Below are 27,582 nucleotides of genomic sequence, written 5' to 3' on the forward strand. Positions count from 1 at the left end.
AAGTATATATTTTAAAAGATAGTTCTTAGCTCTCGGTCCTCGTCAATCTTGGAATTTAATTCATATCAGACAGTCTACCACTGGAACAAACATATTATCCAGCTAAACTAAACTTCCTATATACCATTCTGTATTTGATTTACTGATTCCAACAGATTCCAAGGAAGAGGATTACTTGTTGAAAATCTCTTCCTGCTTAGTAGTGAATTAACTAAAGAAAACGTCAAAGAAAATGCACCAGTCAGAAGTGTTTTATGCAACTAAAGGAGGATAGGGGGAAAGTAAGAGAAATACGGAAAGAATAGTTTAAAATAAATGTTAGAAACAAAAGACGATAAGGAGAAAATCAGGATGATAAAACATTTTTGTAAACAAAAATAAAACAGGGGGCAATGAGTTAAACATGTACAGCAGGTGGCAGTATGCACCTCTGAAGATCCGCCAAGAAAAAGAGGAAGATGAGAAGCACCAATCAGAAGCCCAGTCCTGTGGCAGGCAGCCAATCAGCGTCACTTTAACAGAATTTCAAAAATTCAACCGCCATTATTGTTATGTTTCTTAAATTAGGTTGCGTTCACTGTGTTCGTTGGGCTCGTTCGGATTTTAGATTTTAAGTTGCTATTTTGAAAAGAAGACACGGTTCTTGCGCATTATTCTTAGAGATAACATCAGGTAGAGTATTAATTTAGTATTTATTTGTTTGTTGGTGGCTGTTATTATGTATTATGTTAAAGGTATTTAAGGCTTGCTGTTAGTTTTCAATGAGTGGGCAGCTTAGCTAGCTTTGGGTTATCTTTGGTCGTCCATTATAAATAAATATATTCTAGTTTAATTTTATTGTTGTTAAATTACTGCAGCAAGTTTGAGTGAATTTAGACCGTCTTACCGTATAAGGGCTGATCGGGTGATGTGGATTCAGTCACATCTGCCCAGAGAGATGTGTTTTACTTACTATGTGGGTAGTAGGTAGTTGCATTTGCTAGTGTAAATAGCTACTTTTTACCTTTAGTTGACTAAAAGTATGTTGAAGAAGGGCTGCTATTACTGACGTATATATTTATATGACATGTAGCAACAGTGGAGAGGAAATCTCCCCTTTAACAGGAAAGAAACCTCCAGCAGCATCAGAACCTGACTTCATGTAAACGACCAACTGGGTATTTAGAGAACAGAGCAAATGCACAAAAACAATGAAGCACTCATCCAGAAGTATGTTTAATCCTAAATAAAAAGTAAAGAGAAAATAATTTCAGTAGTGTGTGGAGATGCAGTCAAACACCTAAAGGCAGGACCAACTGGGTCATCTATAGAAAGGGAACATGAAGTTATTGGCAGCCAGAGCTCAACCAACATTTATTTTTCCACTATCTGCTGTGTTCCACACACCTTGTACCTTTTGATCACAGCAGCTTACAGTAGATTTCCTTTATTTCATCAACATTTGTGGAAGCTGAAAGTCGGATACGTTCTGTCTTTCCATTCCTGCAGATCTCTCAAAAATGGATTCTCGATTTGCTGACCTTCGGCGGCGAGACTCGAGCGTGTCAATGCTCCGAGTGAAGCAGTCTCGCCGGAGATCTCAGTGCCAAAAAGAGAACCGGGAGCGGATGGTGAATACTCGCAGGCAGCTGGACAAACTGCCAGAAGCAGACGTGTCTTCCCTGGACGTCTCCATGGTGACTACCAACATGCCCACTGTTCAGGAGAAGACACGGATCAAGGCCACACCAGCTAACAGTATGAGCTCACTTTTCCACACACAGGCATCTCTAGAGATACTTTAAAAATCCATGTTGCATTCTGAATTCTTGGCTTCTTTGGACTTCTTTGCCACTAATTGTGGCTTATGATATTTGTTTTCCTACAGCCGCAGCAGTAGACAGGCTGAAGCGGCTGCAGAACTGGAAAGAGCAGAAGGAGCTGAAGAAGGAAAAGGAAAAAAGAGAGAGGGAGTCAAAAAGAGTGTTCAAGATTGGCCTCTACCAACCCAAAGACACGTTCAGTCTTGCTCCGCTGCCTGCTCTCCCGTCTGCTGCATCCAGACCCAGAGAGGTGCTGATCTACCCATCACACACACATCTGGCTTCTGTTTGTATATTAGATGAGCAAAAACACGTTTGACTAAAAATAAATGTCTGATGATGGCTTTCTTTCAGAGAAAAGTGAACGTAGCTCCACCCCAGAGCAGCAGAGTCACTCGCTCCATGAAACAGCCCCAGCAGGAACCACAGAGGGTAAATCCTGCGATTCTGATCCTGAGGATTTTCTCATGTCCACCTGTAATACACCAAGTAAAATGTAAAACATATTTTATTGCTCTTCTCTTGCAAATGTTTCTGTAGCCTCTGGCGATGCAGCATCAGAACACTCGAGCAAACAAAGGTAAGTCAGGAGCAAGCAGCTTATTTTAACACGACCAAGTGAAACGAGGGATTCTCTGATTTGAACATTTGGGCTGATATTAATATGCGATATATATATTACTGTTATAGCTGCTTCATGGGTGTCATGTAATACAAACTTTTTGAGAAACATAAGTTTGGTTCTTCCTTTGGATGTAGCCAGTAATCATCAAAATGGAAGGAGTGTATGTGACAACTTTTCCTTTGAGTTGGATGACTCCGACTCTTCCATGATGATGTTTTAAATCGATCTGAGCCATTAACTGACAGCTTCCCTCCTTCCTTTTCAGTCCAGCCGTGTGCTGAGCGCCCAGCCAGGAGCCGTGCTGCTGCTCTCAAACCCTCCACTGCCACCAATACCAGTGCAGGTAACCCTCTGGACGGGACGCCTGCCTCAGCAGCAGCTATAGTGTTTCCATATTAGCATGTCAATCTGTGTGTCTGTCAGGCTGTCCTGCTGCGTTAGGGCCAGGCGGCCGAGCGTTATCGACCAGATCGGCCAACAGGCCTCCGGTTACTAAAGCTCAGGCTGAGGTGAAAGACAATCCTAAGGCCAGAGGTACGTTACACAATCTAGCTGCTTCTTAAGAGCTGTTTGATTTGGTTGGTCCAGAAAACTGAATATGTAAAGTCTGTCTCTGTTCTCAGAAGGAAGAACCACAAGGAACAGAGCAGTTGTCAACCCTCTACCGCCCTCGTCTGGCGAAAGAAGGAACTGTAAAGGTACAAAGTATTTTCACAAAGGTCTGACCTGGATTAAAGGGGCAGTATAATGTAAAATGGACTTTTTTAAATCTATTCATCATGTTATAATGTTTCATCATCAAAAACATACCTTGAGTGTTGCCTTGATTCTTTCATGCTTACTTTAGAAATCCTTTAATTTTCGTGGCAACTATTCAGTTGTGTAAAACACCTGGGTGGATCTATCCCCGCCTTTGAGACGCTGCTCCCCCTCAGAGCTGCAGTTTCCAAACTTCCACTTCACACAACAAACCTCCCCACCCCCCTCAGCTCCTCCAGACTAACCAGCAGCAATTAGCAAACACCTGGTGGAACTGTGCATCTACTGAGCTCATTATGGCGGCTACTTCTCAGTTCAACACTGGTAAAAATGTTAAAGGGTGAATAGAGAAGCCAACGACTTTCTGAAGGTGGAGTTTCACAAAGAGCAGGAGCTTTTAAAGAGACAGATGCCTAATTATAAGGCATCTAATGTCCTTAAATTCTGTTTGATATATACAGCATTTTTCTAACAGCTGAAGTTAACATAATGACTTGATTGTACTATCAGATGGCTCTATGTGCCTGAAAAATACGCAATACTGCCCCTTTAAGACTGATTAAAACTTTAGGATAGATACATTAATTCCGCCTTGGGGATGTTCAGCAGCAAAGAGCAAAATTGTAAATTGTAATAAATAACTCACAACAACCATCAAATCACAATGAAAGACAGCATAAAATAAATGCAAGCTATACACCATTAAAAAAAAACAACAAAAACATATACATGTAAATTCTGGTGTTTGAATTTCTACAGCTCTGAGCACCACAGTCCAGCCTGCTGAGCACAAGGTGAGTGTTTTCCCTCAGTGTCCCGTAACACAGGATTACAGTGAGATTAAAGTCAGAGAGACACATCAGGTTGTTTGCCGCCATTTTCCTTTTTGTAGGAGACTGAGCTGACCGAACCTTCGGTCCAGGAACAAGAGAAATCAGTTTGTCCTCCACACCCCACGCCTGGCCCTGAGGACAGAGCCACGATGGTGAGGTCAGCTCCAGAGGAAGCTGCCCCTGCTCTTTCATTTGCTCCAGACGGTTTCGTCTTCCAGGCCCCTGCTGGCCTGTCGGCCTTCAAGTTTGAGCCTCTCACCCCCCGATCAGCAGACGCCTTCCTCACTCCAAGGTGATTGACATTCTAATTCGGTTCGATGCTTCAGCCTGAACATCGTAGCGCTCCGATGACCATAATCTTTCCCTCTTGTTGCCAGTTTTGGGTGTGTGAATGAAGGAATTTGGTCATGTGATAGTGATGCACGCAGGATGGTGGGGAGTTTACCTGAAGTCTGCTCTGTGTGTGTTTTTACAGTGACAAATGGGTAGAGAAGTGTAAACAATGCTGGTTATTGGCTGTAGCAGAAATGTTAATATTAGAGCAGGGGATACATTTCTACTTATATAAACTTGGGCTGGACAATAAATGTTTTGCGATAGACGTGATCAATATCCGTAGATATACTTCTGATAGAAAATAATGATTTCACTGAACTCTGATCCAGAACTGAACAGCATTCTGGGAGTTGTAGGCAGAGGAAAGGCTTTAGTTGCTTAACCTCTGACACCTTACTAAGATTGGTTGCCTAGCAACAACCTGCCTAGTAACTTGCTCAGCAGCAGTTTCAGATTTCAGCACCGTGCCTCATAACTCCTTTAAAAAAAAAAAAAAAACAATGTTATGGAGAGAGAACTGAAAAAACCAGGAAAAGGTTGTGGTCCAGCATGGAAGTGTTTCAAATATTTAAAACAAAAAAACTAATAATTATTGAGATAGACTGATAAAATAAAATCCTGACAGTTTTTCACCCCTGAAAAAGGGAAATTCTTCTTCTCACTAATGTCTGCTTGTTTTTAATAAGAATCCTGTGCTGTGGTTCTGTCCAGTCCCAGTTTCAGTCTCCCACCAGCCCCAGTGTTCAGTGATGAACCTCCAGCTGAGCCTGGAGAGCCCACTCCCCCGAAGCCTCCAGGCCACTCTCCTCTCCGCAGCGCTTCGACCTCCACCAGCCCGCATGAGTCAAAGCATGATGTGCCCTACTTCAGGTAGCGGCACTTTGACATTCACCGCTCTCTTCCTCATTTTAAACCTGGGAGAGTTGAAGCATCTTTTGGTTTCTGGTTCATTCAGATCAGAAATGTCCAGCGAGACGGACAGACTGACAGACCTTTGTCTCCGTTGGGAGTCCAGAGTGGAGGACGAGACCATCCCAGAAGAGAGTGAGTATAAACTTGAAGTGACCCAAACTTGTGTCGTTAGCTGAGTCGTTTTCACTCAGCGCTGCTGTGACTCTGTGACAGTGAGAGATCAAATGCGCACAGCAGTAGGCCAGGCGAGGCTGCTGATGAAGGAGCGCTTCAACCAGTTCAGAGGCCTGGTGGACGACTGCGAGTTTAGCCGCGGAGAGAAGCTCACCACCTGCACCGACCTGCAGGGCTTCTGGGACATGGTGTACTTCCAGGTACGGTTCCTCTGAGGGGCAGACAGGAAGTGGTTTTAGATTGAAACGCGGCAGCGTAGCCAGATGTGCGCTATCTTCCAGGTGGAAGACGTCAACAGGAAGTTTGATGCCCTGAGAGAAGCAGAGGGCCGCGGCTGGTTGGAGGAGCTGAAGCCGCCCCCACGACAGAGGAGAGCGGTGAAGGTGAGCTCTGCAGAACAGGCCTGGAAAAACAAATACCTCTGATGCATCGTAAAGTAATAATATCATACACACGGGATTGGTTTCACAAAGGTTTTCATCTTTCTGTTCCCCCCTGAGCATTTTAAACTGGAACACACTGATCCACTTTCTTCACTTTTGATACCGATACCAGGAGAACAACCAGTAGATAATAAAGAAACTGACAAACAATATGCTGTCTACTTTGGTCAAACATGAAGAAATAAACTGCAGCAAACCTTCTTTCAGTTGGCTCAATGGTGAATTCTAAATATAATGTAAAATGAATAATAAAGCATGACACTGCTCAGAGCACAAAGCATAGAACTAGACTAAATAGATATGCCCTTATGGATCGGACACATTGTCACCAATATCCATTATAGAACTTCTTTTTCAATATTTGGACTGATAGATATTAATATTGGATCAGTGCATCTCTAGTTTTAAACATTCTAATCCCATAGGGGGCAGCGTAATGCAAAGCTTAAAACCGATCAGCCAATCAGATTGCCACTGAAAAGAGCAAAAATTAAAAAAAAAAAAAAAAAAAAACTCCTCCTGAAATAAATGTTAAATTGGTTGTTCTTTGCACTGAAAACCTGCACAGCCTTCTGTACTGAACTCAGGGTCTAAACAGTAAAAATCCTAACTTTTCCTGATTGTTTTAAAGAAAACGTCGGCCGCTCCCACCAAGCCGACAGGAAACAAAGCTGCGGCCAAGTCTCGCCTGGCGGCAGTGAAAGCTGCCATGAAAGCCCGGCAGCAGGCAGAGGCAGAGGACACAGGGGCTGCTGCTGGCAGGCAGGAGCCACTGGGAGGTCTCACCCAGCTGGAGAGCCCAGCCAGACCACCAAGTGAGCAACAAATACAGCTTCACGTCTTTACACTTTATTGTTTATAATCATCTTTCTAATAGGCGCACATGTTTGTGTTTCCAGCCCGGCGATCCAGCCGCCTGAGTGCAGCGACGTTGCCCCAGACAGTGTTGGCCCAGGTTTCCCCTGCAGCAGCTTTCCCCTCACCCAGGAGAGTCACCCGCCGGTCCCTTGCATTGACCCAGACCCCCGTTCCTGCTCCTCCCGCTCAGCCTGTCCACTTTGCACAGAAACACCTGGACTACAAATCCCAGCAAGAAGCTCCTCAGGCCTCCCAGAACCAGAACGTTTCTCTCTGCTTCTCCCCTGTGAAGGAAGTTACTTCAGACGAGCCCCAGAACCAGACGAGTCCCAACCAGCACTCTGAACAGGAAACTGTGTCGGAAGACCTTCCAACTCTTTCTGTGGACAACAAACCCTGTGATGTCATCAGTGCCAGACTTTCCCCGTCTCCATGTCAAACAGCTGCAGTCCAACCACCGTCCCGTTCCCCATCCGATCAGGTTCCCATGGAGACCCAGCCGCCCAGCTCTCCCACTCCAGATGCTTCAGTCGTTGAGGTCTGATCCAGATACTTCTGTATTCATCAACACAAAGTCGTTTTTATGTTTTGTTGAGATTTTATTCTTTAACATTTTAAATGCAGGAAATTCCTGGTTTGGACTTTGAACGTTATTTCCAGCCGTCGCAGAGATGCAGTATGTCACCGGGGGACACTGTTGCCATAGAGCTGTCACCATCTGTGGGAGCGGATGTAGAGATGGAGAGTCCTAAAGGACAACCTGAGGAGCTTCCTGCTCATCTAGAACCGGGTATGAAGAACGCTGCATGAGCACCGACTACTGGTTCAGGCTTCATTAAGCAGGAAGCTACAACATTTATTCTATTTATTTGTTACAACTGCAAATTTTTAACTGCAGGGATTCTTTTCCTTCCACTTTAGCTATGCTATACTTTATTTAAATCCCCCAAAGATTACAAGTGAATAACCTTGAGCTGTATCAAGAACTTTACAAGAAAATTTATTCAAATTGCAACCAAAATTCTAATCTGTGTATTTTACGTTATTTTTCTGCTTAATGAATTCTGATTTTTTTTTCAAGTGTTCTCCTGCTTATTGCTGCCTGCCTGATTTGCTTTGGGGTTTGTTCACATTTTTTTTTTTTTGCTCATCTGTCACAACAGCACTCTCAGCGGTGTCGTCAGTGTTCACTCCTCAACCACCACAGGTCTTTTTTTTTTTTTTACTTTTCTTTAGACAAAAAAAACTACTAACTTAAATCGGCATACAATAGTTTTTTGTGGTTTAATAATTAATAACTAATAAATTCTGGTACTGGTTTCTTTCATTTTGAATCTATTTTTTGTATTTGTAGGTGCAGACTGCGCAGTCGGCCCTGCTGCTCTTTACCCCGGACCTGAAGGACCGGATTCGCCAGTCCACCTGTCCAAGTGACCTCATGGTCTTCACCCCTCCAAACATATAAAAGCTTCTCTTACAGTGATCTGTTTTGACTTAAATGTGTTCGTCTTTTTAAAACAAACAAAAAAAAAAAAATCTGAGTCATTTTTTTTATATTTGGTAGAAAATATTTCTTTTACTTCTTTTGAATTAAACGTTGTGTTTACAAACTGTCTCTGGACTTGCTTAACACGCCATCACATACCAGCTGTAAGCTTTTCCAAATATTTTTTTTGTACAATGGGGAGAACTCTGAACAGAAGCTTTTCTTTTATTTAACATGTCAAGTGTCCTCTGGTTCAGGTTGCTGATCTTCACATACGCTTATTATTGGCTCTGGTTCCTGCAATGCAATGATAGAAGATGAGCATAATTTAATATGCCCATAATAATTAGGACATTTAAATGAATGAAAATACTTATTGTTGTTTAAGCCAGTATAAAAAAAAGTCTGGAAATTACAGTAAGTACAAAGCTAACAATCGTTAGTTTTAGCTGCCCATGATGGTGTTCTTTTAGGAATTAAAACGTCTTAGCTTTAGTTTTCTATAAAGTGAAATACTTTGGTGTTTCGGGCTTCCTCAGCAAGCTTCTCCATCTCCCTGGTAACCAAAATGTGATGTTCAACTGCAGGGAAGAAGCAGTGGGTAAAAAACTGTTGGATAATCAGGATGGTGCTTGGTTCTTGATGGTCTCCGGATTCATGTTTGCTCATTTTCTCCTCGCTATGATCCTCCAAGAAGTCCTCTAGGAAAAAAATAGAATCAGACCAAATTTTTGCTGAATGAAACATTCCTGCAGATGATTTCTGAGGCAATCACAAGATTTAGCTCTTTTTAAAAACTGCTTTTTGATACTACAAACTAAATGTCTAATGTCCTTTCTATTCTCAATACAGTCTGTATAAAAAAGGATTTCTAAGATAAACTCCAGATGGAGGCAACACAACTAAACCAGGCTGAACCTGCAGGCTGCGGTTCCTCTGGCTCTTCAGGTTTCTCCTCCTCACTCTCCATTTTTGGCACAGTGGCATTTTCTTCCTACAACAACATGATTAGTTAGTTTATGGTGACTAATTGTGTGGATATTAATCAGAAGTATCAAAGATGGCATCCAGTAGAGTTTATTCTTTATTTGTATAAAGAATGTACACAGACAAAAAAACACAGCTGTGTAATGAAGTCTGGACTTCCACTACAAAATTTCACCAAATATGTTTCAAATAAAAGCATCCAGAAGGAAAAAAAATGTACTAATTCTGTCTTGTTTATTTGGGTTGACGTAACAAGAAGCACAAGTATAAAAGTGACACCAGACAGGAGCTGGTTTCAAAATGATTTGCATGTGATGTCACTTGAATGTGAAGCAACTTTGCTTTATTGTGATTATCAATAAAATACAAAACAAAATTTAACTTTATATATATATATATATATATATATATATATATGGTATCTAAAGTAGGTTTGATCAATTCTACAGAAAGTTCTAGCCAGTAGCTTTGCTCTTTCCACATAAAAGAAAATCAGTTAACCAGGTTTGAAAAATATTGATAGCTGCTGATCATATCAACATTATCTGATTTCCCACTTCAACACTTTCAAAAGGGAAATTTGCATATTAGACTGTCTGATGTGAAACACTCATCTCAGGAATTTTTATCACTCGTAAAATTTTTTATGTAGGACAGTTAACAGAAGAAAGATTCTCACTTCCTGAACATGTTGGGCTGCAGCCTCTGGTTCCTCCTCCCCTGTGGCTTCTTCCGCCTCAGGTGAATTCTCTGTAATTTGGCTGTCGGTCGCAATCTGGTCCACGGTTTCCTCCGGCTCATCAGAAACCTGCTGGAACTTGAACTCTGCACAGTCCAAAAGCACCTCGAAAAATTCCAGGAACACAATCTACAGATGAGATTGGCAGGAAAGAATTAGTGAAACGCTAAATGAGGCACATTATGATAATTGACTGGAAACGGAGAGGCGGACCTCCAGCTCCACACGAGAAGGCCAGTTGTCGCTTAGACAGTTCTCTGCAATGAGGAGCTGCAGTAATGTTGTTGTGGTGAGTCGCTGATCGAACAGTCTGAGGTCCTGGGAAGGAAACACAACATTATTAATCTAATGCCTTAACCATGTATTAGAGACATTGCAGGATAAGAAGACAATAACTGAAAACTAGATTTAAAGCCTATAGAGGGTGGTAGAGAGGTTCTTAAAGGGATTGATTATAAAACCATCTGCATTATATCAGTCAATCATCTGAAAATGACTGGAAGAGCTGCAGAGACAACCTGCAGGCAGGACGATGCTTCACTGCCCTGGGCTTTAAGGAGAGCAGTTCCATTTGCAGTTTGTTACAAACCATGTAGGAAAACCAGCAAACAGGGCTGAAACAATTAACCCCATGCATGGTGTTGAATTGATTATTGAAATAATCACCAACTAATTTAGTAATTCATTTATTATTAATTTAACTATATAGATTTTAAAAAGTCACATTTATTTGTAATCTGCTCTACACAGAACTCCTCAAGTGACAGTTTAATCCTGGTTCAAATTCTGTATAAAAAATCTAATATTAAGCACCTTTTGCTTTACAATTAATCACCAGATCAGCCAGCAGAAAGGGCAAAACTTTTCACATTGATGTCAGAATGACATTTTAGCTGCAGATGCATCCTTTGCCACAAATGATCAAGTGTTCAGTAAAGGAATGCTGCTTCTGCGTTTTAGGCAGTGACTTTTTTATTATTTGCAAAAGGAATTGAAATATTTGTTTATTTGTATTCTAAAACAATCCCAAGTAGTACATGAAAAATCTGCAGAAATTATATCTGATTAATCATCAGAATAGTCAATTACTAAAATGACACCCTGTGTGGCAGAAAACTAACATCACACACCACTCTGAAAAAACTGGATGGGCTTCTCTTCCCAGGAAACAGCCATATACTTAGAGGTGGCGGGAACTTTTTAACTTTAGCTAGAAGTAGCTAGAGCAGCAGTGGTTTTTATCAGAACATATTCATTTGTAAGAATGGTCCAGTCAAAGCACTAAATCTAATTAGAAAGCTGTGGCAAGGCCTAAAATGAAAGCCTCTCCGTCCAGTCTGACAGAACTTAAGCTGTTCTGAAAGAAGAACTGGCAAAAAAAAAGTTAAAAAATTAAAAAAATCACTCTGTAGGTTTACAGCACTGGTTATCAAACTAACACAGAAGTAAAAGAATGAATCAGTGTATGTGTGGTACTGATGTGTGTTCTATAGTTTTGTATTTGTGTGTGTGCTTTTACTGTTGTAAAGCACGTTGAACTGCCTTGTTGCTGAAATGTGCTATACAAATAAACTTGATTGATTGATATGCATGCAGCTTGTGGCACCTTGAACATCCACAGAAGGTGTCTGCAGGTCATGCATGTCTCATCGCTGTGGGTTGAGTAGATCCTGCAGAAATACTGAAAGATTTCCCAGCACTTGTTCAGGTACTTCAGAGCCTCCTCTGTGACGTCGGGCTGGCTGAACAGGAGGCCTGAGTTAAAACAGCTGCAGTTATTAAATCAGCTCAAAGACAACATGTAAGGCAACATGGGAATGACCTTTTGTTAGTATGAGTCCAACCATTCAATACTCTACTTATGTGTATTCAGTAAATGTGTTTATCATTGTTTTATGTAAACATTTTATATGCACAACTATAAAAAATATTCCAATATTTGGTAATATTTTATTTGCGGGGTGTGCATAACATGAAGTGAAGTGTCATTATTTACTGAATGACACGTCATGACAACGGTCGTAAACATTCCTGAAAACTCCTTCACCTTCATGACATGAGCCATGTCACGTTTATGACAGCGTCATGTCAGTCTTATGCACAGCCCATCAAATAATGTGTTACCAAATATTCATGAAGAAATTAATGTTGTCTGCATGAATACAATGCTGGGTTTCCCTGGAAACCTTAAACTAAACAACCAGAAAGGCTTCCTCCCAGCAGAAGTTAGACTCTACAACCATCACTGCTCTCAATAGAGTCTACCAGTCCAGCCATCCCTGCTGGCATTTACAGTCATTTACTCAATTTTAAATAACATTTCTGCTGTTATTGTACTTATGTTTTTTCTGCACTGCACTGATATGCTGTGTTGTAAGTAGTCAGTTGTCTTTAATGTTCCATACACTTACAAATTATGTACATAAAAAGAAAACTCATCCGACTGAGTTGCACGTCACTCGGAGTATGATGCTTCTATTTCTGATAATTGTAGTATTTTTTTTATGTTATAATCTTATATAGTATATTATTATTGTCAATCTTGTTTTAATATACGTTTTGATTTTTTATTTTGGGAACCAGTAAAATAAATCGGCACCTTTTACATTCCTGGCGTTTGGAAGGACATCGTTGGTCATCAGTTTGGAAAAGCAGGAGGCCAACAGATGCTTCTCAGACCTGCAGAGAAGACGTTGTGTTTTTATTTTTTTTTTATAAAGTTCTCACCTTGACTAATATTTCATCATGTCTTCTTTGTTTCTGCACAAATAAAAAGCAGGACAAAAGTGTTTCCTGGTTCAGTTTTATGCATTTCGGTCAGAACGTCTACTTTCGATTCTCTTTCTAAACCCAGTTGGATCAGAACTAAATGTAAGTTATTTTATTATTCAACAGGGCTGTGCTGAAGTATTTACACTGCTTGAACTTTTGATCACAGTAACAATGTGATTCAGATCACATTCAGATGAATGCAAAATTCATATGGTGGAATATTAAAACTGCACATTCCCAGTTGTAACACACGGCGGTGGCAGCATCATGCTGTGAGGATGCTATTTCTAAGCAGGTTTCTTGTAAAAATTATTTTCTTTTCTCTTCACAATATGACACTTTGGTTGAAGCTGAATGTTTTTACACAATATCTTCTGGAGGAGATGTTTTCCTTACACCAAATCTTCCCTGTAGATGTAGTAGGCCACTGTCACTAGACCCATGAGAAACTCATGGAGCGGCATGAATGTGAAAGGCGAGAAGGTCTTTTCTTCTGAAACACAGAAGGAAGACAACAGAACAAGCTTCCTAAATGTCTGCAGCAGCTACTGTAACCCGTCCTGGATGGTGGACGGTACAAACCAGACTCCTTCACCTCTGATTAAAGGGTCTATCTGTGTCAGCGTCACGCCGTGACGGTGGACATTGCAGTCCTTGAGCAGGCGCCAGAACTGCAGGTGGGACAGCAGGAAGATGTTGTCGGGAGGACTAGAGCGGCCGAGTCTGCTGTAGAAACCAAAGATGAGCCTCAGCTCCACATGTTGGCTCATCACCACAGATTCCACCTGACAGCACAGACGCAGCGTGAGGCGGGGAACAGCAGCGGAACGGGGTCATAACGGCGGAGGAGCTGACCTGCATGCGCTCAGTCTCACGGTCTCTCTGTGGGATCTTATTCAGGAGAAGTTGGATGTTGAAAGCCATGTCAGATCCTAGTATCTTGGAGTCGTTGTCTGACAGCGGAAGGACGCCTGCAAAGGCGACTGTAAAACCGTGAAAATTGTGAAATGTATTTTGAATGTTCGTTCAAATCAGGTATTTCTTTACCGAGGGGCGGTGGAGCTCTGTCTTCACTCAAGCTGGCTAAGATCAGATCATCATCAAACTCGCATTCAAATACACGGCCACTCCTCGCAGTGAGCTTGCCCTGAAATCCGAGGGACACACACATCTTAGAACGCTTCAGATATTACGGAAGCAAAATGATTAAAACTATTCCTGGCAGATTTGAGTAGCTTCACCTGTAGCTGCCAACAAGATAACTTCTTCTAGCATACCTCAACAAATGTATTGACAGCTCTGGTAAAGATGGATTAGTAAAGTCACCAGTGCATCCTCCTCAAAATGATATTTTTATACACATAGCTACTGAACAACCCAACCTAAAAGTAAAGCTTTCGTTTTAAAGACATTGTTTGTCCGTTGATAACAAATACTAAATACAAAATATGGAAGTGTGAGATTATATTACTCCAGTAAAACCTGTAAATGTGCTTACCAGGGGTACTAACACATCCGAGTCTGCATCTGATTTATAATCCAGATTTCAGTTCATTTTTAAAGCTTCTATATTTCTCAGATGAACACTAACCTGTCCGTGTTTTTTATTGTTCCTCCATTCTCCTGTGTAGATCGCACCGCCAGCGTAATAAAAGATTCCTTTTCCGTGACGCTGACCTTCAAAGAACTCCCCCCTGTACTGGTTGCTCTGGACATACTGGGATCCATCAATGCGCCTCAGAAACCAGGTGTGTGTTCCCAAACCATGCTGGAAGATTAAACATATGTAGATTCCAATCCAGTTCGTAATAAACATTAAAATATGGCATTGTTGCAAAATGACTAAAGTGTCCCGGCAGGTTCTTTCCAGGGTTAATTAAATAATAATAATAATTCTGTATCTACATATGTGTTCAGTTCACACAATGTAACTTTCAAACCTGCACTCCATCTTTCCAGCTCCCAACATACTGCTGTCCCAGTTTGGTCCAGTTCATAGTTCCCTCTCCATGCCTCAGATTGTTCTTCCACTCACCAGTGTACGTGTTTCCAGATGGGTAACTGTTAAAACACACTTAATATTATCTCACCAATATTAACAACAAGCTAGTAACCGAACAAGGACACGCTTACCCCCTCTCTCCCCATCCTTCTCTCTTGTTCACCACCCAGTCCCCATCATACCAGGAGGTCTGGTCCTCATCATAATACACTTTACCCTAAATAAACAGAGTTCAGGTCAAAAGCTGACATCCATCCATCATGGGGATAAGTGTCACATTAATGTTAAATTTATCAAAGTATGAATACAAAGTATGAATTATAAAAGGACCGGATGCACGGCTTAAATTTACCGAGGATGTTCCATGATCACATGGTCAAGCAGTCCAGTAGTAAAATTATCCCCAAAACATTTTTCGGATTGGATGAAGCGGGTTAATATTGAGCTGTAAATTTGAGGCCTACATTTAAAAGTCTGGTCTAGGTGACTAAATTAAATGAGCTTTACAAAATCTGTGAAGAAGAGCAACCAACTATTCAACCACGACCATGTCAGCAGGTTGTTGGTGGCTACAAAAGTCTGTCATATCTCTGTGAACTGCTAAGGAACATTTATCCAAACATCAGTGGGGTGTATGTATAATATGCCTGTGCATATTCAGTAATTTTGACATTCTGTGAGGAGAAAAAGAAACTACATTTAAAAATAGGAGGAAGAGTAAGATGAGTAAATCCTACCTTTCCATGCCTCTTGCCGTGATCCCACTGCCCACTGTAAGACATACCGGTTCTGGGACATTTGTAGGTTCCCATTCCATGTCTTATACCTCTGCTGATTTCCCCTGTATAGGTGCTACCATCCAGCCATGTGAAAGTTCCCTGGCCCATCGGCAAGTTGCACACAAAGTCTCCCTGCCAACATTGAACATTTTAACTCACTTTGTCATTTTTGTTGAGGAGATACAATGATTAAATCCACGTGTTTAGGCAGTGATTAAATGCATCACTTAGGGAACCTACCTCATATTTCACACCATTTGCCTGTGTGAAGGTACCAGATCCCTCCATGAGTCCTTTGGAGAAAATTCCCTTCACAAAACAATTTACATAACCGGTTACTCAAATTAAATGAAAATTATTTTGTGTAACGTGGAGGCAAATCTAAATATCCAACTTTTTGTGTGTCAGTTGATGCACCTTGTACTCATGTCCTCCGTGAAAAGAAGCAACACCTTCTCCATGGATCTGTTCTTCGCTGGTTTCTCCTTCGTATCTGTCGATGTTGACAAAATTACACACTCTATTTGCAGAGCTAGTCCAATGCACAAGCGAATTATGATGTTGCTTAGGGCCCCCAAACATTCAGGGGGCCTCCCATAAATGGATGAATTTCAAGAGACCATAAAGGTGCAGATTTGTAGATTTAGTTAGAATGAGATTATTATTACATTTGCAAAAGTATATTTTCAGCACAGATCAACAAAAAGTTTTTAAACTGCTTAGAATTTTTATTTAAGATGTAAAGGAATTGGCAAGTTTACTACAAAGAATAACTTCCCATCGTTTTGTAAATGTAGTTACAATCTGTTGCTGTTATTAATCTTTTCTTTATGTTTTGAGTTCGGTTAATCAGAAATACATCTAAACAAGAGATATCAAATAATCTGTAATTGATGTTAAGATCAATCAGTTCAACTTGCCTTCCCCACACCTTCTGCGTCCCAGAGTCCACCAGAAAGAGGGGCCCCAAATGTAAATCTTAAGGCCCGATATAACCTGGGGCCTCCACTGCCATTTTATCAAATCCAATTGAAAAAGTGAACCTTGCTACATTTAAAGGTTTGTCAGCAATTATAATTTGAGAACATTTTTAAACATTTTATTAAATGTTAATAACTATTTAAGCTACCTTTGTATTTCCAGGCAAATTATATCAGGGAGTTCATAAATGTCTTCAGTTTGGGTTCGGTCATCACTCTCTGAGTCCCGCAGCAGAATATTAGCTACTCTTTCTGATAAATTTAACAAGCTTTCATCTAAGTTTACACCGCCACTTTCGTTGTTTTTAATTTCTTCTTCTATACATATTTCTTCGTCGCACTGTTCAGCATTTAAAACCTCCATGGCTACGTTTATTCCCTCAAATGTCCTTCGTTTTGTTTCTCACGCGACCTGAAACATCTCTATGGTAACGGTCGAGAAAGCTTCTAACTACGGCAGCCCAAGTCAGTCAAAAAGTGCAAAACTAACGAAAGCTAAATTAAAGAAGTTCTTCCTTTTTAAAAACCTTTTTAAGCTGTTCATTTTAAATTGTACACATAATCAAGCATAAACAGAAACGTTTTACATTTAAATACAAGACGTTCACTTCACGCCAATTACATCAATACATAACGGCATATCAGGTTAGTTTTTGCCCTTTAACTTGAAATACATTTTAAGAAAAAAAAATACCACTTTACTTTTGCTGACCAAAACACGTACATTAAAAAGAACAAAGCTTCTATAAGTAAACATTTATGTTTATCTTTACATTAATTAACTTCCAATTAATCTAAATTTCACCAAAGCCTGCATTTACCTTTTAATTGACAAGAGTGAAGAAATGCTCGACCTAGCTTTGAATACAATTCAGGAATCTTTAAATGACACATTATAATCAATATCCCAGTTGAACCCACTGTTTATTCAGAATTACCGCTTTACAGCCAAGAATTGTAATAATAAATGATCTGTTACCTCAGTTCAACAAGAATAAGAAGCATGTGTTTGTGCATTGTTTATTGGATATAACAATAAAAAAATAATATAATATATTTAATATATATAAAAAAAATCAAACTAAATGAAAACTAGCATTAAAAAAAGAAGCACATGCTAGTAATTGAACCAATCTAAAAATCACAAGGAAAATCATTTACAGAAGTGTCAGACAGAACATTTACACACAGTCTGGTCTGTATAAAGTGAAAATATCAGAAGGTGTTTCACGTATTTCTGGGCTCAGTCCTGTGAGATGATTTCCAGGTTGGCGAGGTGTCTCATGGTGGGCCTGCCATGAGGACAGTTCCATGGATGCTCGATCTCTCCCATGTGAATCACCAGCTTCTTCATCTCACTGACACTCAGGGCTGTACCGATCATCACCTGGACGCGGATACCAGCAGAAACAAACAATCAGGGTTTTGAGAAAATACTGCGCCTTGAAACAACATCTATAAAAACTTGTTCAACTGTCTACATGTTGTTAGACAACTCAACAAAATGATGGTCTGACAAAGGGATTTTACAGTTCAGATTATTTCTAACTTATTAGCAATCTATATTTCTTTCTACTGCCTAACACAGTTACATCTACACTAGATTTCCTGAATTATTTGCCTGTCTGCTTTAACACACACTGATTTGAGTGATTCCCCATTCTTAGCCTATAGGATTGAACATTCTGATGGTCCACCTATTGCACCTATGTCATTCTTCCAGATGCACATTTGTGAGGTCAGACATTGATGTTGGACAAACTGCCCTGTCTTACAGTCTCAGATATTATTTCTTCCAAAGGTGTTCAAGTCGGGTTGAGGTCAGGACTCTGAACTCTGGCTGGTCAAATGCTTGCGCATCAAACTCTCTAATAAAAAATAAATAAAATAGATTATTATTATCATTATTATTATTATTAATCCATGTCTGTTGCAGTAATTTCTGCAATACTTTGAATACTTTGTTGGAGGGCCATTTCCACAGCATGAAAAAGTCCTAAATGTCTCTGCATGCTGAGTCTTTGAGAATTCCTGCGCCTGGACCAAAGGGGCCAAATTCTCTCAAGCAGACCCAAACCATCATCATTTCTGGACTGAACCTTAAACTTTGACCAATTGCAGCCAGGCGGAAGCTGCTCTCCTGGGAAATGACGGACCAGACAGAGTAGAATGATGACTCATCATTCTAGGGAACATATCAGCACTACTCTAGAGCCCAGGAGTAGTATGCTTCACATCACTGTATCCAGAACTCTGCATTCTAACTAGCAATGTAAGGTTTGGATCCAGAAACCCATAAAACCCATACCATCAAGCTCTCTGCACAATGTTCTTCAGCCAGTCTAGAGCTAATGTAAAGTTTGGTGGTTGATGTTGTAGACGTGTTGCCATGGAAGTGATGAGTGAACAAATGAACTCATTGATTGACAGTCATTTTTTATCAATTTCAGTCTCATAATTATGACTGAAGCAATTAGTTGAATTAATCCTGATGAACAATTGTTCAAATAATCGTCAACTAATTTAGTAATCGATTAATTGATAATTAGAGTATAAAGACTCAAAAAGAGCATTTGCTGACAGAACAATACAGTCAGAGCAATAATTAAGCCAAAACTGAACAAAATATACAAATATTTTCCATATAAGATAAAAATAAGCCTTATTTTGTATTTAAATATGCTCTAATTTCAGCTTCACATGATTTAAATTCTGTAAAAGAAATTCAAATAAACTGATAATCACATTTTGTGATCCAATTATAAATCAGTTAATTGAAAAAGAAAAACAGATCAGCCCAACAGTGTATAAATGTTCAGTCCAACAGAAAGGCCGAGCTTTTCACATGTTGATGTTAGAAGGATTTCTTTAGCTGCAGCTCTTTTGCTACAAATAATCAAGAGTTCACTAAAGAAATGCTGTTCTTGAATTTTAGGCAATAAGATGTTTATGTTGTTATTATAAAAAATAACAGAATTATTAATGTATTTGCATCTTATTATGTATTTTTAATATTGTATAAAAATACTTAAGTGGTCAAATGAAAACTCTGCAGAATGTGCCAATTTGTTTACCCGATTGTTAGCATAATCAGAATAATTAATTACTAAAATAATCGTTAGTCACAGCCTTACTAATAACAATAGCACTTGAATATCTGTCACAGAAAAACATTCGCACTTTTACTTTCATTATTTATCTCTATTAGTGTTGCATATAAAATGTAACTGTGTGAGGAATCAACTGGCTTTTATCAAACAAGGAACTGATAAAATAAATTGTAAGTTGTGTGTGTGTGTGTGTGTGTGTGCGTGCCTGTGTGTGTGTGTTAAAAGTGAGCTAAACTCAACTGATTTGCGACACGCTCTAGAAGCGAACATCTGCCTGACTCTAGACGGGCGGCACATGACGCCCGGACTGTCACTCAGCATGAAGATCAGCTCTTCGATGTCGGCCGGCCCGAAGGTCCAGTTCCTACTGGTGGGCAAGGAGACCAGCTTCACTCGCTCCATCACCTGGGCTAAAGGAATCACTTCACAGTGAGAACTTGAAGGAAAATTCTTCCTGCCTGAAGAACTCTGATAACAGTCATACCGTCTTCATCGATCAAGAACTCAAAGCCGTTCTTCTGGAAGATCTCGACGTTCTCTAAGAGCACGTTCTCACTGACTGCAGTCAGGTGGAGTTTCTGTGGGCTGGAGCCGGAGACACAAGATGGATTAAAGTCTCTGGACACAAAACCAAGTAGACTGCAGTATGCCAGCAGCTTACACAATGAGCCTCTGTCCTTGAAGCACAGTGTGCTGCTGCAGCATTTCAAAGTTGTATTTCTCATCGGTGGCGTGTTGGTCAATCATAAAGATGTCTGAGTTCAGCTTGGTGATGATGAAGCCCAGGTTAAACTGACCGATGATCTCCATTTCCTTAAACATGTCCTTACTACAAAAAAGTAGAAAAAAAAACAAAAAAACATTTGTACTCTAACACAAATTGCACAGAACCCCTGCTAAGAAAAGCCAGACATGTTGATTACAGCTGAACGTTTCCACAGTTGTCAGGTTATGACCCCAAACCTTTTATTGCTTAGTGGAATTTTATGAGATAGATCAACACAAAGTACTAATATTTGTGAAGCAGTAGTAGAGCAATACGTGGTTTTCTATTGGATTTTGGAAATAAAAATATGCTTAATGGTTCTCTAGCTCAGGGAGGTTAGATTATGATATATTTGGGATTTGACTGAGTTGTTCTGACATGAATATTCTCTCATCTAAACCAGAGCTATATTTTAGCATTAAATTAAAGTTGTTAATTTTACTATTTTCTTCACTCTTTATTCCATGACAGAAACAATAAATATCAGTAAAGGGAGAAAATATGAATAAATGCCATTACTGTGTGCAGTTTAGTGATAAAAATCACATTTTTTTTAAATAACTGGTTTTCAAGCAAATCATTTTACATGGAAATGATTTTCCCAAAATCGGATTTGTGGGACTATATGCAGTCATATCCATACAGTTACCTCAAACAGTAGGAAAAGAAAATTATTTTTAATCCTCATCAATATAGCAACAGAAAACATCACAATAAAAGTCTAAGTCCATATCGCCCAGCCCTGACTGAGCATCATTCAGTCCCACCTGATCTCTCTGCGGAGCTCGTCCTCAGCTCTCTGGTTTTCTCCAGGGCTGATGTTGGCCCTGAAGCGCCTGTAGCACAGCCTGTCTGCGGCTCGCCGTCTCTGCTGCTGCTGCAGTCTCTTCATGCCGGCTGCCAGGGCCTGCAGACAGAAATGCAGCGGCATGGTCCTCCTCTGCAGACAGACGGGGACGTCGGTCGTGGAGGAAGCCGAGTCGGGCGTTCGCTCTGCGGTGAAACGTGGATCGTCTCTTCTGGCTCTTTTAGCTTCAGGGATAATGACGGAGTCCTCGACAGGTGAACATGCTTCGGCCTGCAACTCCGGGTCCTCATGGAGGTTCTGGCTCACCGATGAGTCGTGCGTTACATTTTCAACAACTGGTTTGAAGGAGACTGGATGCTGTGGATCTTGTGATTCTACTGCCAAGCCTCTTTCAGAGTCATTCTCCCTGACTGACGCCCTTTCATTCCTAAACCTATGGAGCTCCGCCCACACTCCCAGGCTGCCTTTAGCAGCCTCTGTTCTGGGTTGTACTGGTGATTTAACTGAGCCCTTAAAGAAACACTGCAGCGTTTTCTGGCTTGGCCAGCTTTTGGAAGCTTTCCCCGTGCTTGACTTACTCCCAGAGAGGGCGCTGTTCTGGTTTGAGAAAGCAGCTTTGAGGGCAGCGAGGTTCATGGTTGACTTTGGGCTCGGAGTCCCAGGTTGGTTGGTCTCCGCAGGTTCTGCTTTGTCTTCAACGGGAAGGTGAACTTCTTTAGATGCAGACGATACAGCTAGAGAGAAACAGAAAACAGAAACTTTCAAAATAAGAGGCATAAAATGAAAAAAAGGACACAATAGAAGTATGAAAAGACAAGTTCTCACTCGGTGTATAGTTCAGGCTCATCTTATTTACTCCAGCTTCATACATGTTGATGAGAGAAGACTTTAGGATGGCGAGTAATAGCTTCTCCTCTTGAAGGAAAATCTGTCGTTTGTCAGGCGTTACATTCACATCCACGCAGTCTGGGAACAACAAGCAACCAAAAATGAAAGAAAAGACCCTGCAGGGTTACCACACTTCTTGTTAAGACTCAATCTACACCCTGAAAAAATGAGAATGTAAAGACAATGGATGGATCTAACTTTTAGAGATCACTAAGAAGACGTATTAGAGCCATTATAGATAGAAAAATAAAAAAGGAGTAAATTTCCATAGAAAAACTCAGACATTTTGAGAATAATATCAGAAATTTTATAGAAAAAACAAGAACATTTCTGAGTTCCAATGGGTTGAAAGTCAGAAAATTTCCAAAAGTCAAGAATTTTTGGCCGTTGAAACTCAAAGTTTTTTTGTAGAAAATTCCTGAGATTAACCTCAAAGTTTCTGACATTTTTGGGAGGAATTTTTTTTTTTACCGATAACGGCCCTACCAATACCAACACCAACATTTTTCTTCTATTTAACTACATTTTCATCTCACAGTTTTTTTTTTCATGTGAGGTTGTTAGAAGGTTTTGAACTGTTTGGACTATTATTACAAATGATAATAGTTCTAGCTTAAACTATTATGTACAGGGTGCATTTCATAAACAAATGTATCATTTATAAATAACTTGATTTTAATTAGGAAATATTTTATTCAGAAATGTTCTGTATCTAATTAACTGCTGTTAATGTAAGTGCATCTTTACCTTTATATTCAATATTTTGTTTATTTAACTAAATCATGTAATTATTGACCTTATTCTAATCTGAAAAAGTCAAGTCTCTCTTTCCTTGTCAGTCACAATGTGATTATATTTAGTGGACAATCTGCACCAGGCCCATGTTAGCTCAGCTCAGTGTGTCCCAGCCGCTTCATTCATTGTCTTTGTTAAATGTCTGAAGACGACGTTTAATTGAAACTGAATTGAATTGAGCTGGAAAACACTTCAATAAAATTTCATGGTGTTGTAGGAAGCGAATGAACCTTAAATTCAACAGTTCATTTCAGGAATAACGTTTTATTTTGTTAATTTTCTCACCTGAGGCAACAGCTATGTTCAGGGCAACAAATGGATACTGATGTCTGTTGTACATGTGGTACACTTCATTCACAAGTTTACTGACCTACAAGGTAAAAAAAAAGAACAAACAAACAAAAAAAAGTAGTCAGGCGGAAAATACAAACTCAGTTAAAAGCTTTCAACAATAATGACCTTCACTGGGTCACATGGGCGGCTGTTGATGAAGAAGAACTGCCGGTCTGAGGCGCTCCGCCCCACACCGTGGTCCCCGGTGGACACAAAGCCTGAAAGCCTGCACAAAGCATTTGGACTTAAAGCAACAACAAAAGGCATGGTGTCATTTAATAAAAACACGCCACTCACGTAAACAGCTGTTTGGGTAAGTCTCCATCTTTAAGTCCATATTCCTCCATGATATTCTCTGACGGAGAAACTTGCCGGAAAGGGAGAAGACTCTGCATCTGCAGGGCACGGAAGGAAAATCAGTGGTGAGGAAAACTGGCTTCGGGAATATCCTGGAGCTGCTGCCTTAAATTAGGGTAAAAGAAGCTAGAACCTGTTTTGGTCCAAATATGGCTCCGATGTTGTCTCTCATACTCTGGCTGCCACCGGTGCTGAGGACGGCGCTGCGCTTTCCCTGGCCCGTTTGGTTGGAGCATGTGATACGGACTCCTGTAGAGACGATGCAGTAGGCCTGCAGGACGTGGATCATTTTAGCAAACTCCTGAAAACACAGCAACATTTCAGATTAAGGATAAAAACAACTGGGTGGGTATTTACTACATTCAAATAAAAGGAAACGTAACACAGTTAAGGTCAAAACTGAGACAAAGCTGAGCACATTTCTGACTTCTAACCAGATTGTTTATTCAAAAGTTATTTAATTATTTAACATGATGACAAGAACAATCTTTAACTAGTGGGTGATTAAAGTATTATCAGTATCTGATGACAAGTTTTTAATCTATTTATACACTTTGGGAATAAGGATTGATACAGCAGGAAACTAAAACACCATCCATCCATCCATCCATCCATCCATCCATCCATCCATCCATCCATCCATCCATCCATCCATCCATCCATCCATCCATCCATCCATCCATCCATCCATCCATCCATCCATCCATCCATCCATCCATCCATCCATCCATCCATCCATCCATCCATCCATCCATCCATCCATCCATCCATCCATCCATCCATCCATTTATTTGTTGGATGACAGTCTGATCAAGCGGATGCTCAGGGTTGTCCAAAATGTTCTGTGTTTTATGAGGAATCCCTTTGAGCGCTGTCATCTCCAGATGCTCCAGAACAGAGTCAGACTGATGAGCCTCATCGTTTTGTTCTTTCTTTCATTTGTGTTTTTACCTGAAAGTTTCCTGGAACCTTTTGAAGATTTCTATGAAGCCAGCAATATTTTTGTCAAATAGACCTTCTGTTATACATCACATGTTGTTCTTAGTTCACATTGTGTAATATAATTCAGCAATTAGTTTTCTAATTGATTGATTGTTTTTTTTTTTTCTCAGAGGTTCATCACCAGATTATAACATAAAATCCTTTAAGAAGGGAAGCAACATACTGGATATTCTAAGATCTTTCCACCATGTTGTTGGTCATCAAGCTAACAAATTAACTCTACAACTAGAAGTATAAAAAAAAAGAATTAATTTAAATATGATGAGTTATATACATTCCACCATGGACATTCCAGCATAAACTGTTTCATTGCTGACCTTCTTGATATTCCGCTGGAACTCCTTGTGTCTGACAGGGAGCGTGTAGAAGAGCTGCTGTAGCGTTACCGTGGTGCCCTGCTGTCTGGGACAGGGGGACTGCTGCACAAGGTGACCTTTGTGGTCAAACAACAACTTGGTGCCTATTTGGCTGGACTCATGGCACGTAATCACACTCAGGTCACTGCAACCACAAGTTGAGACAAGGAGTGTTTATAATATTACTGTGGGCTTTGTGAACAAAATAAATGTGACTTTACCTGAGAGCACACAAAGAGCTCAGGGCTTCGCCTCGAAAGCCGAATGTTTCCACATGGATCAGGTCAGAGAAATCCCTCAGCTTTGATGTGTGATGCTTTAGTGCTGTGGAGCAGGCAGAAGAGGAAGACACAGCATCATGCACACACAGTTCATAGGTTGTTCAAAATGTCTTACTTTTTCTAATCCAGATTTCCAGAATTCAGACTTCAGTTCAAGTACAGTTACAGATCAAACTGACTTTCAGTTTGCTGCAGATAATTCTGTAGAAGTTTGACTTTAAAAATGGATGCATGGATGGATGGATGGATGCAACATTTAGACAATGCATAAGGGAACAAAGTCTGGAAATACTAGGAAATATTTGTCTATATATATCCAAAAATACCTAAATTTCATACATTAACAGATTTTTCTAAATTATTTAGAATTACAAAGACCCCACATACCCAGTCCTTCAAAGTTCGCCTCTTCGACACCTCTGCCATTGTCAGACACTTCTATTTGTTCAGCACCACACTCCTTCAGCTTGACCTCTGGATTAGAAGGAATGGGATGTTAATAAGGACAGACAAGTGGACATGTGCAGTCCAAGTTTCCTAGAAGCATATTAATAACACATCTAATGGTTTAGTAGAAATGTTGAGAATCGGATAAACAAAAAGTAAATCTGTAAAGCTTTTTGTTAAATACACAAAAACATATATATTCTAGAGTTTAGACTATAAGATAAAGCATCTGTTTTGTGTTTCAGAAGTACACTTTGTGCTCTGCTCACCAACGTTGGTTGCTCCTGCATCAATGCTGTTCTCCACCAGCTCTTTGACGGCCGTGGCCAGACTCAGGACTACTTGTCCAGAGCAGATCCGATGCACTGAGTGCTTGTCGATGGCCCTTATGGCTCCAGCAGGCTCAGAAGTGCTGAGAAGAAACAAGAACAGTGAGAGCTGCAGCTGGAAAACTTCTCATGCTAAAAACAGACCACAGACACCATGGCCTTTTACATGTTGCCATAGACAAAATTAGTAATAAATGAAGTTTTAAACAGTAATAACAATGAGATTAATTCATTTTACTTCAAAATGTCACCCAATTCATACGGACTCATTGGTCTGCATTGGTCTGATGAGACCAAAATTCAGCTACGTGCAAAAAAATGTGTGTAAAGGAAAACTAACAGTACACACTAGCCTGAACAGACACAACCCACGGTTACATGTGGTGGGACTGGGAAGCGAGTGTGAAGTTGATGAAATGAAGAATGGAGCTAGATACAGAGCACTGATGAAAGGAAACCTGTTAGACGCTTCAAGAGCCTGGAGAGCAGGGAGAATATTCACCTAACAAGACAAAGAGCCTAAGTAACACCCACTGTTATGGAAAGGTGTTCAAAGCATAAACGTATATAAGAATGGCCCAGTCAAAACCTAAATCCAATTGAAAGCATCTGATGACAAGTTGGTGCAGATGCAAACTGGGCTTGAAGAGAGGGCAGAAATTTCAGTCCACATTTACAGCAAGTAGAGAAATAATTAAAAACATCTGCAGTCCTAATTACAATGAAAACAGGTTCTAGTTTGTGATTTGGAGAATGAATACAATTTCACATTTTTCAGGTGTTTCACAACAAGGCAAATACAATTAAAACAACTCATTATTTTCCTGCTACTTTTCAGTTGCCAACCACCAAATATGAAAGAGGTCAAATATGAGAGAGTGTATACCTTTAGAAGGCAGTGCAAGATTTAGATAGCAAAGGCAGTTTCACAGAGTTAAGTCCCCTGGACTGTAGAGCACATTTTGACTTGAAGCACAGAGTGACTACAGCTTCAAGACATAAAAGACTAATAATTCTGAAGGGGGAAAACTAAAATGAGACGGCTAACTTACCAAACATCGGTCATCTTTCCTCAAATTTCCACTGGATCCCTCCTGTCCCCACAGCCTGAACTCAAACGGACCGCTGCATCAGCTGGTTATGTACCATGTAGTTTGTATTTACTTACTCTGGCTTCCCTGCGTGAGAAACACAAAAATGAAGCTCTCCCGCGCCGTTTACGCACAATGTTCGTGAGTATTACTACCGCGCAACACTGCGCAGCTTACTAGTACAAGAAGGAAAAGCATGTAAAGGTTAAGCTCTATAAAGAATACATAAAAAGTGTAATTAGAGCCCAAATATAAAACAAAGAATGCACCTTGTGGTACTTTTATTAAAACTATTTCCCAAACCTCTGTTGAATTTCATCATCGGATGTTAGGGCTCATGGATAATTGTCGTACATCCTAAAAATCGAATACTATTATGTTTAGTAAATAATTTTACCAAATATGCAAATTATTTTAAAATATTTGCTTTTATGATTAGATAATTACTTGAATGTTGGACGTGTTTCTTGTTTTGGAGAACGATTATTAAGGAACAGGCTGTTTGCTTATTATAGTGCACGCATTTTATGAC

At 40.1% G+C, this 27,582-nt stretch overlaps 3 protein-coding genes across 5 annotated transcripts; 1 reads left to right on the plus strand and 2 right to left on the minus strand.

Annotated features, from left to right (window-relative positions):
* Positions 1-541: 541 nt before the first annotated feature.
* On the plus strand, positions 542-8,352 carry dlgap5 (discs, large (Drosophila) homolog-associated protein 5). Of its 3 annotated transcripts, none has more exons than XM_014966875.2 (19): positions 542-672; positions 1,489-1,737; positions 1,868-2,052; positions 2,157-2,234; positions 2,343-2,382; positions 2,693-2,770; positions 2,827-2,961; positions 3,051-3,125; positions 3,946-3,980; positions 4,079-4,311; positions 5,067-5,225; positions 5,311-5,399; positions 5,481-5,641; positions 5,723-5,824; positions 6,516-6,699; positions 6,784-7,280; positions 7,367-7,532; positions 7,906-7,949; positions 8,097-8,352. In XM_014966875.2, the coding sequence occupies exons 2-19, from the start codon at positions 1,500-1,502 to the stop codon at positions 8,205-8,207; spliced, it is 2,610 nt and encodes an 869-aa protein (XP_014822361.2). In that variant the 5' UTR covers positions 542-672; positions 1,489-1,499; the 3' UTR covers positions 8,208-8,352. The 3 variants fall into 3 exon arrangements, with proteins under 3 accessions (XP_014822361.2, XP_014822362.2, XP_014822364.2); XM_014966876.2 differs by having other exon boundaries at positions 2,851-2,961; XM_014966878.2 differs by lacking the exon at positions 7,906-7,949.
* A 79-nt stretch (positions 8,353-8,431) lies between these two features.
* Positions 8,432-17,254, minus strand: rsph10b (radial spoke head 10 homolog B). The gene is made up of 18 exons (XM_014966886.2): positions 16,637-17,254; positions 15,925-16,000; positions 15,748-15,816; positions 15,466-15,639; positions 14,860-14,945; positions 14,667-14,787; positions 14,318-14,494; positions 13,774-13,873; positions 13,582-13,697; positions 13,322-13,511; positions 13,123-13,219; positions 12,554-12,633; positions 11,561-11,709; positions 10,168-10,272; positions 9,895-10,083; positions 9,147-9,222; positions 8,745-8,929; positions 8,432-8,525 (listed from the first exon to the last, which is right to left on the minus strand). The coding sequence occupies exons 1-18, from the start codon at positions 16,849-16,851 to the stop codon at positions 8,466-8,468; spliced, it is 2,265 nt and encodes a 754-aa protein (XP_014822372.2). The 5' UTR covers positions 16,852-17,254; the 3' UTR covers positions 8,432-8,465.
* Positions 17,255-17,392: 138 nt separating this feature from the next.
* On the minus strand, positions 17,393-27,343 carry pms2 (PMS1 homolog 2, mismatch repair system component). The gene is made up of 15 exons (XM_014966880.2): positions 27,012-27,343; positions 25,900-26,042; positions 25,571-25,657; positions 25,124-25,226; positions 24,864-25,047; positions 23,678-23,845; positions 23,485-23,582; positions 23,314-23,413; positions 23,140-23,224; positions 21,997-22,137; positions 21,131-21,905; positions 20,259-20,426; positions 20,082-20,182; positions 19,838-20,007; positions 17,393-17,874 (listed from the first exon to the last, which is right to left on the minus strand). Exons 1-15 carry the CDS (start codon positions 27,023-27,025, stop codon positions 17,731-17,733), a joined length of 2,481 nt encoding a protein of 826 aa, XP_014822366.2. The 5' UTR covers positions 27,026-27,343; the 3' UTR covers positions 17,393-17,730.
* Positions 27,344-27,582: the final 239 nt, after the last annotated feature.

The sequence above is a fragment of the Poecilia mexicana genome, unplaced genomic scaffold (genome assembly GCF_051168715.1).
Source record: "Poecilia mexicana isolate PSO_F unplaced genomic scaffold, ASM5116871v1 scaffold_19, whole genome shotgun sequence".
Lineage (NCBI taxonomy): Eukaryota > Metazoa > Chordata > Actinopteri > Cyprinodontiformes > Poeciliidae > Poecilia > Poecilia mexicana.

What these genes read in the sequence shown, in the direction of transcription:
- dlgap5 (XM_014966875.2), top strand. Translation starts at nt 1,500, where the DNA reads ATGGATTCTCGATTTGCTGACCTTCGGCGGCGAGACTCGAGCGTGTCA. An exon ending in TCCAGCCTGCTGAGCACAAG is followed by an intron (nt 3,981 to 4,078) that starts GTGAGTGTTTTC and finishes TCCTTTTTGTAG; the next exon opens with GAGACTGAGCTGACCGAACC. An exon ending in GGGACATGGTGTACTTCCAG is followed by an intron (nt 5,642 to 5,722) that starts GTACGGTTCCTC and finishes GCTATCTTCCAG; the next exon opens with GTGGAAGACGTCAACAGGAA.
- rsph10b (XM_014966886.2), bottom strand. Translation starts at nt 16,851, where the DNA reads ATGGAGGTTTTAAATGCTGAACAGTGCGACGAAGAAATATGTATAGAA. An exon ending in ACGGCAAGAGGCATGGAAAG is followed by an intron (nt 14,946 to 15,465) that starts GTAGGATTTACT and finishes CTGTTTATTTAG; the next exon opens with GGTAAAGTGTATTATGATGA. An exon ending in ATCTACAGGGAAGATTTGGT is followed by an intron (nt 12,634 to 13,122) that starts GTAAGGAAAACA and finishes TCTTCTCTGCAG; the next exon opens with GTCTGAGAAGCATCTGTTGG.
- pms2 (XM_014966880.2), bottom strand. An exon ending in GAGCCTGAACTATACACCGA is followed by an intron (nt 21,906 to 21,996) that starts GTGAGAACTTGT and finishes GTTTCTCTCTAG; the next exon opens with CTGTATCGTCTGCATCTAAA. An exon ending in CTAGAGCGTGTCGCAAATCA is followed by an intron (nt 17,875 to 19,837) that starts GTTGAGTTTAGC and finishes ATCCGCGTCCAG; the next exon opens with GTGATGATCGGTACAGCCCT.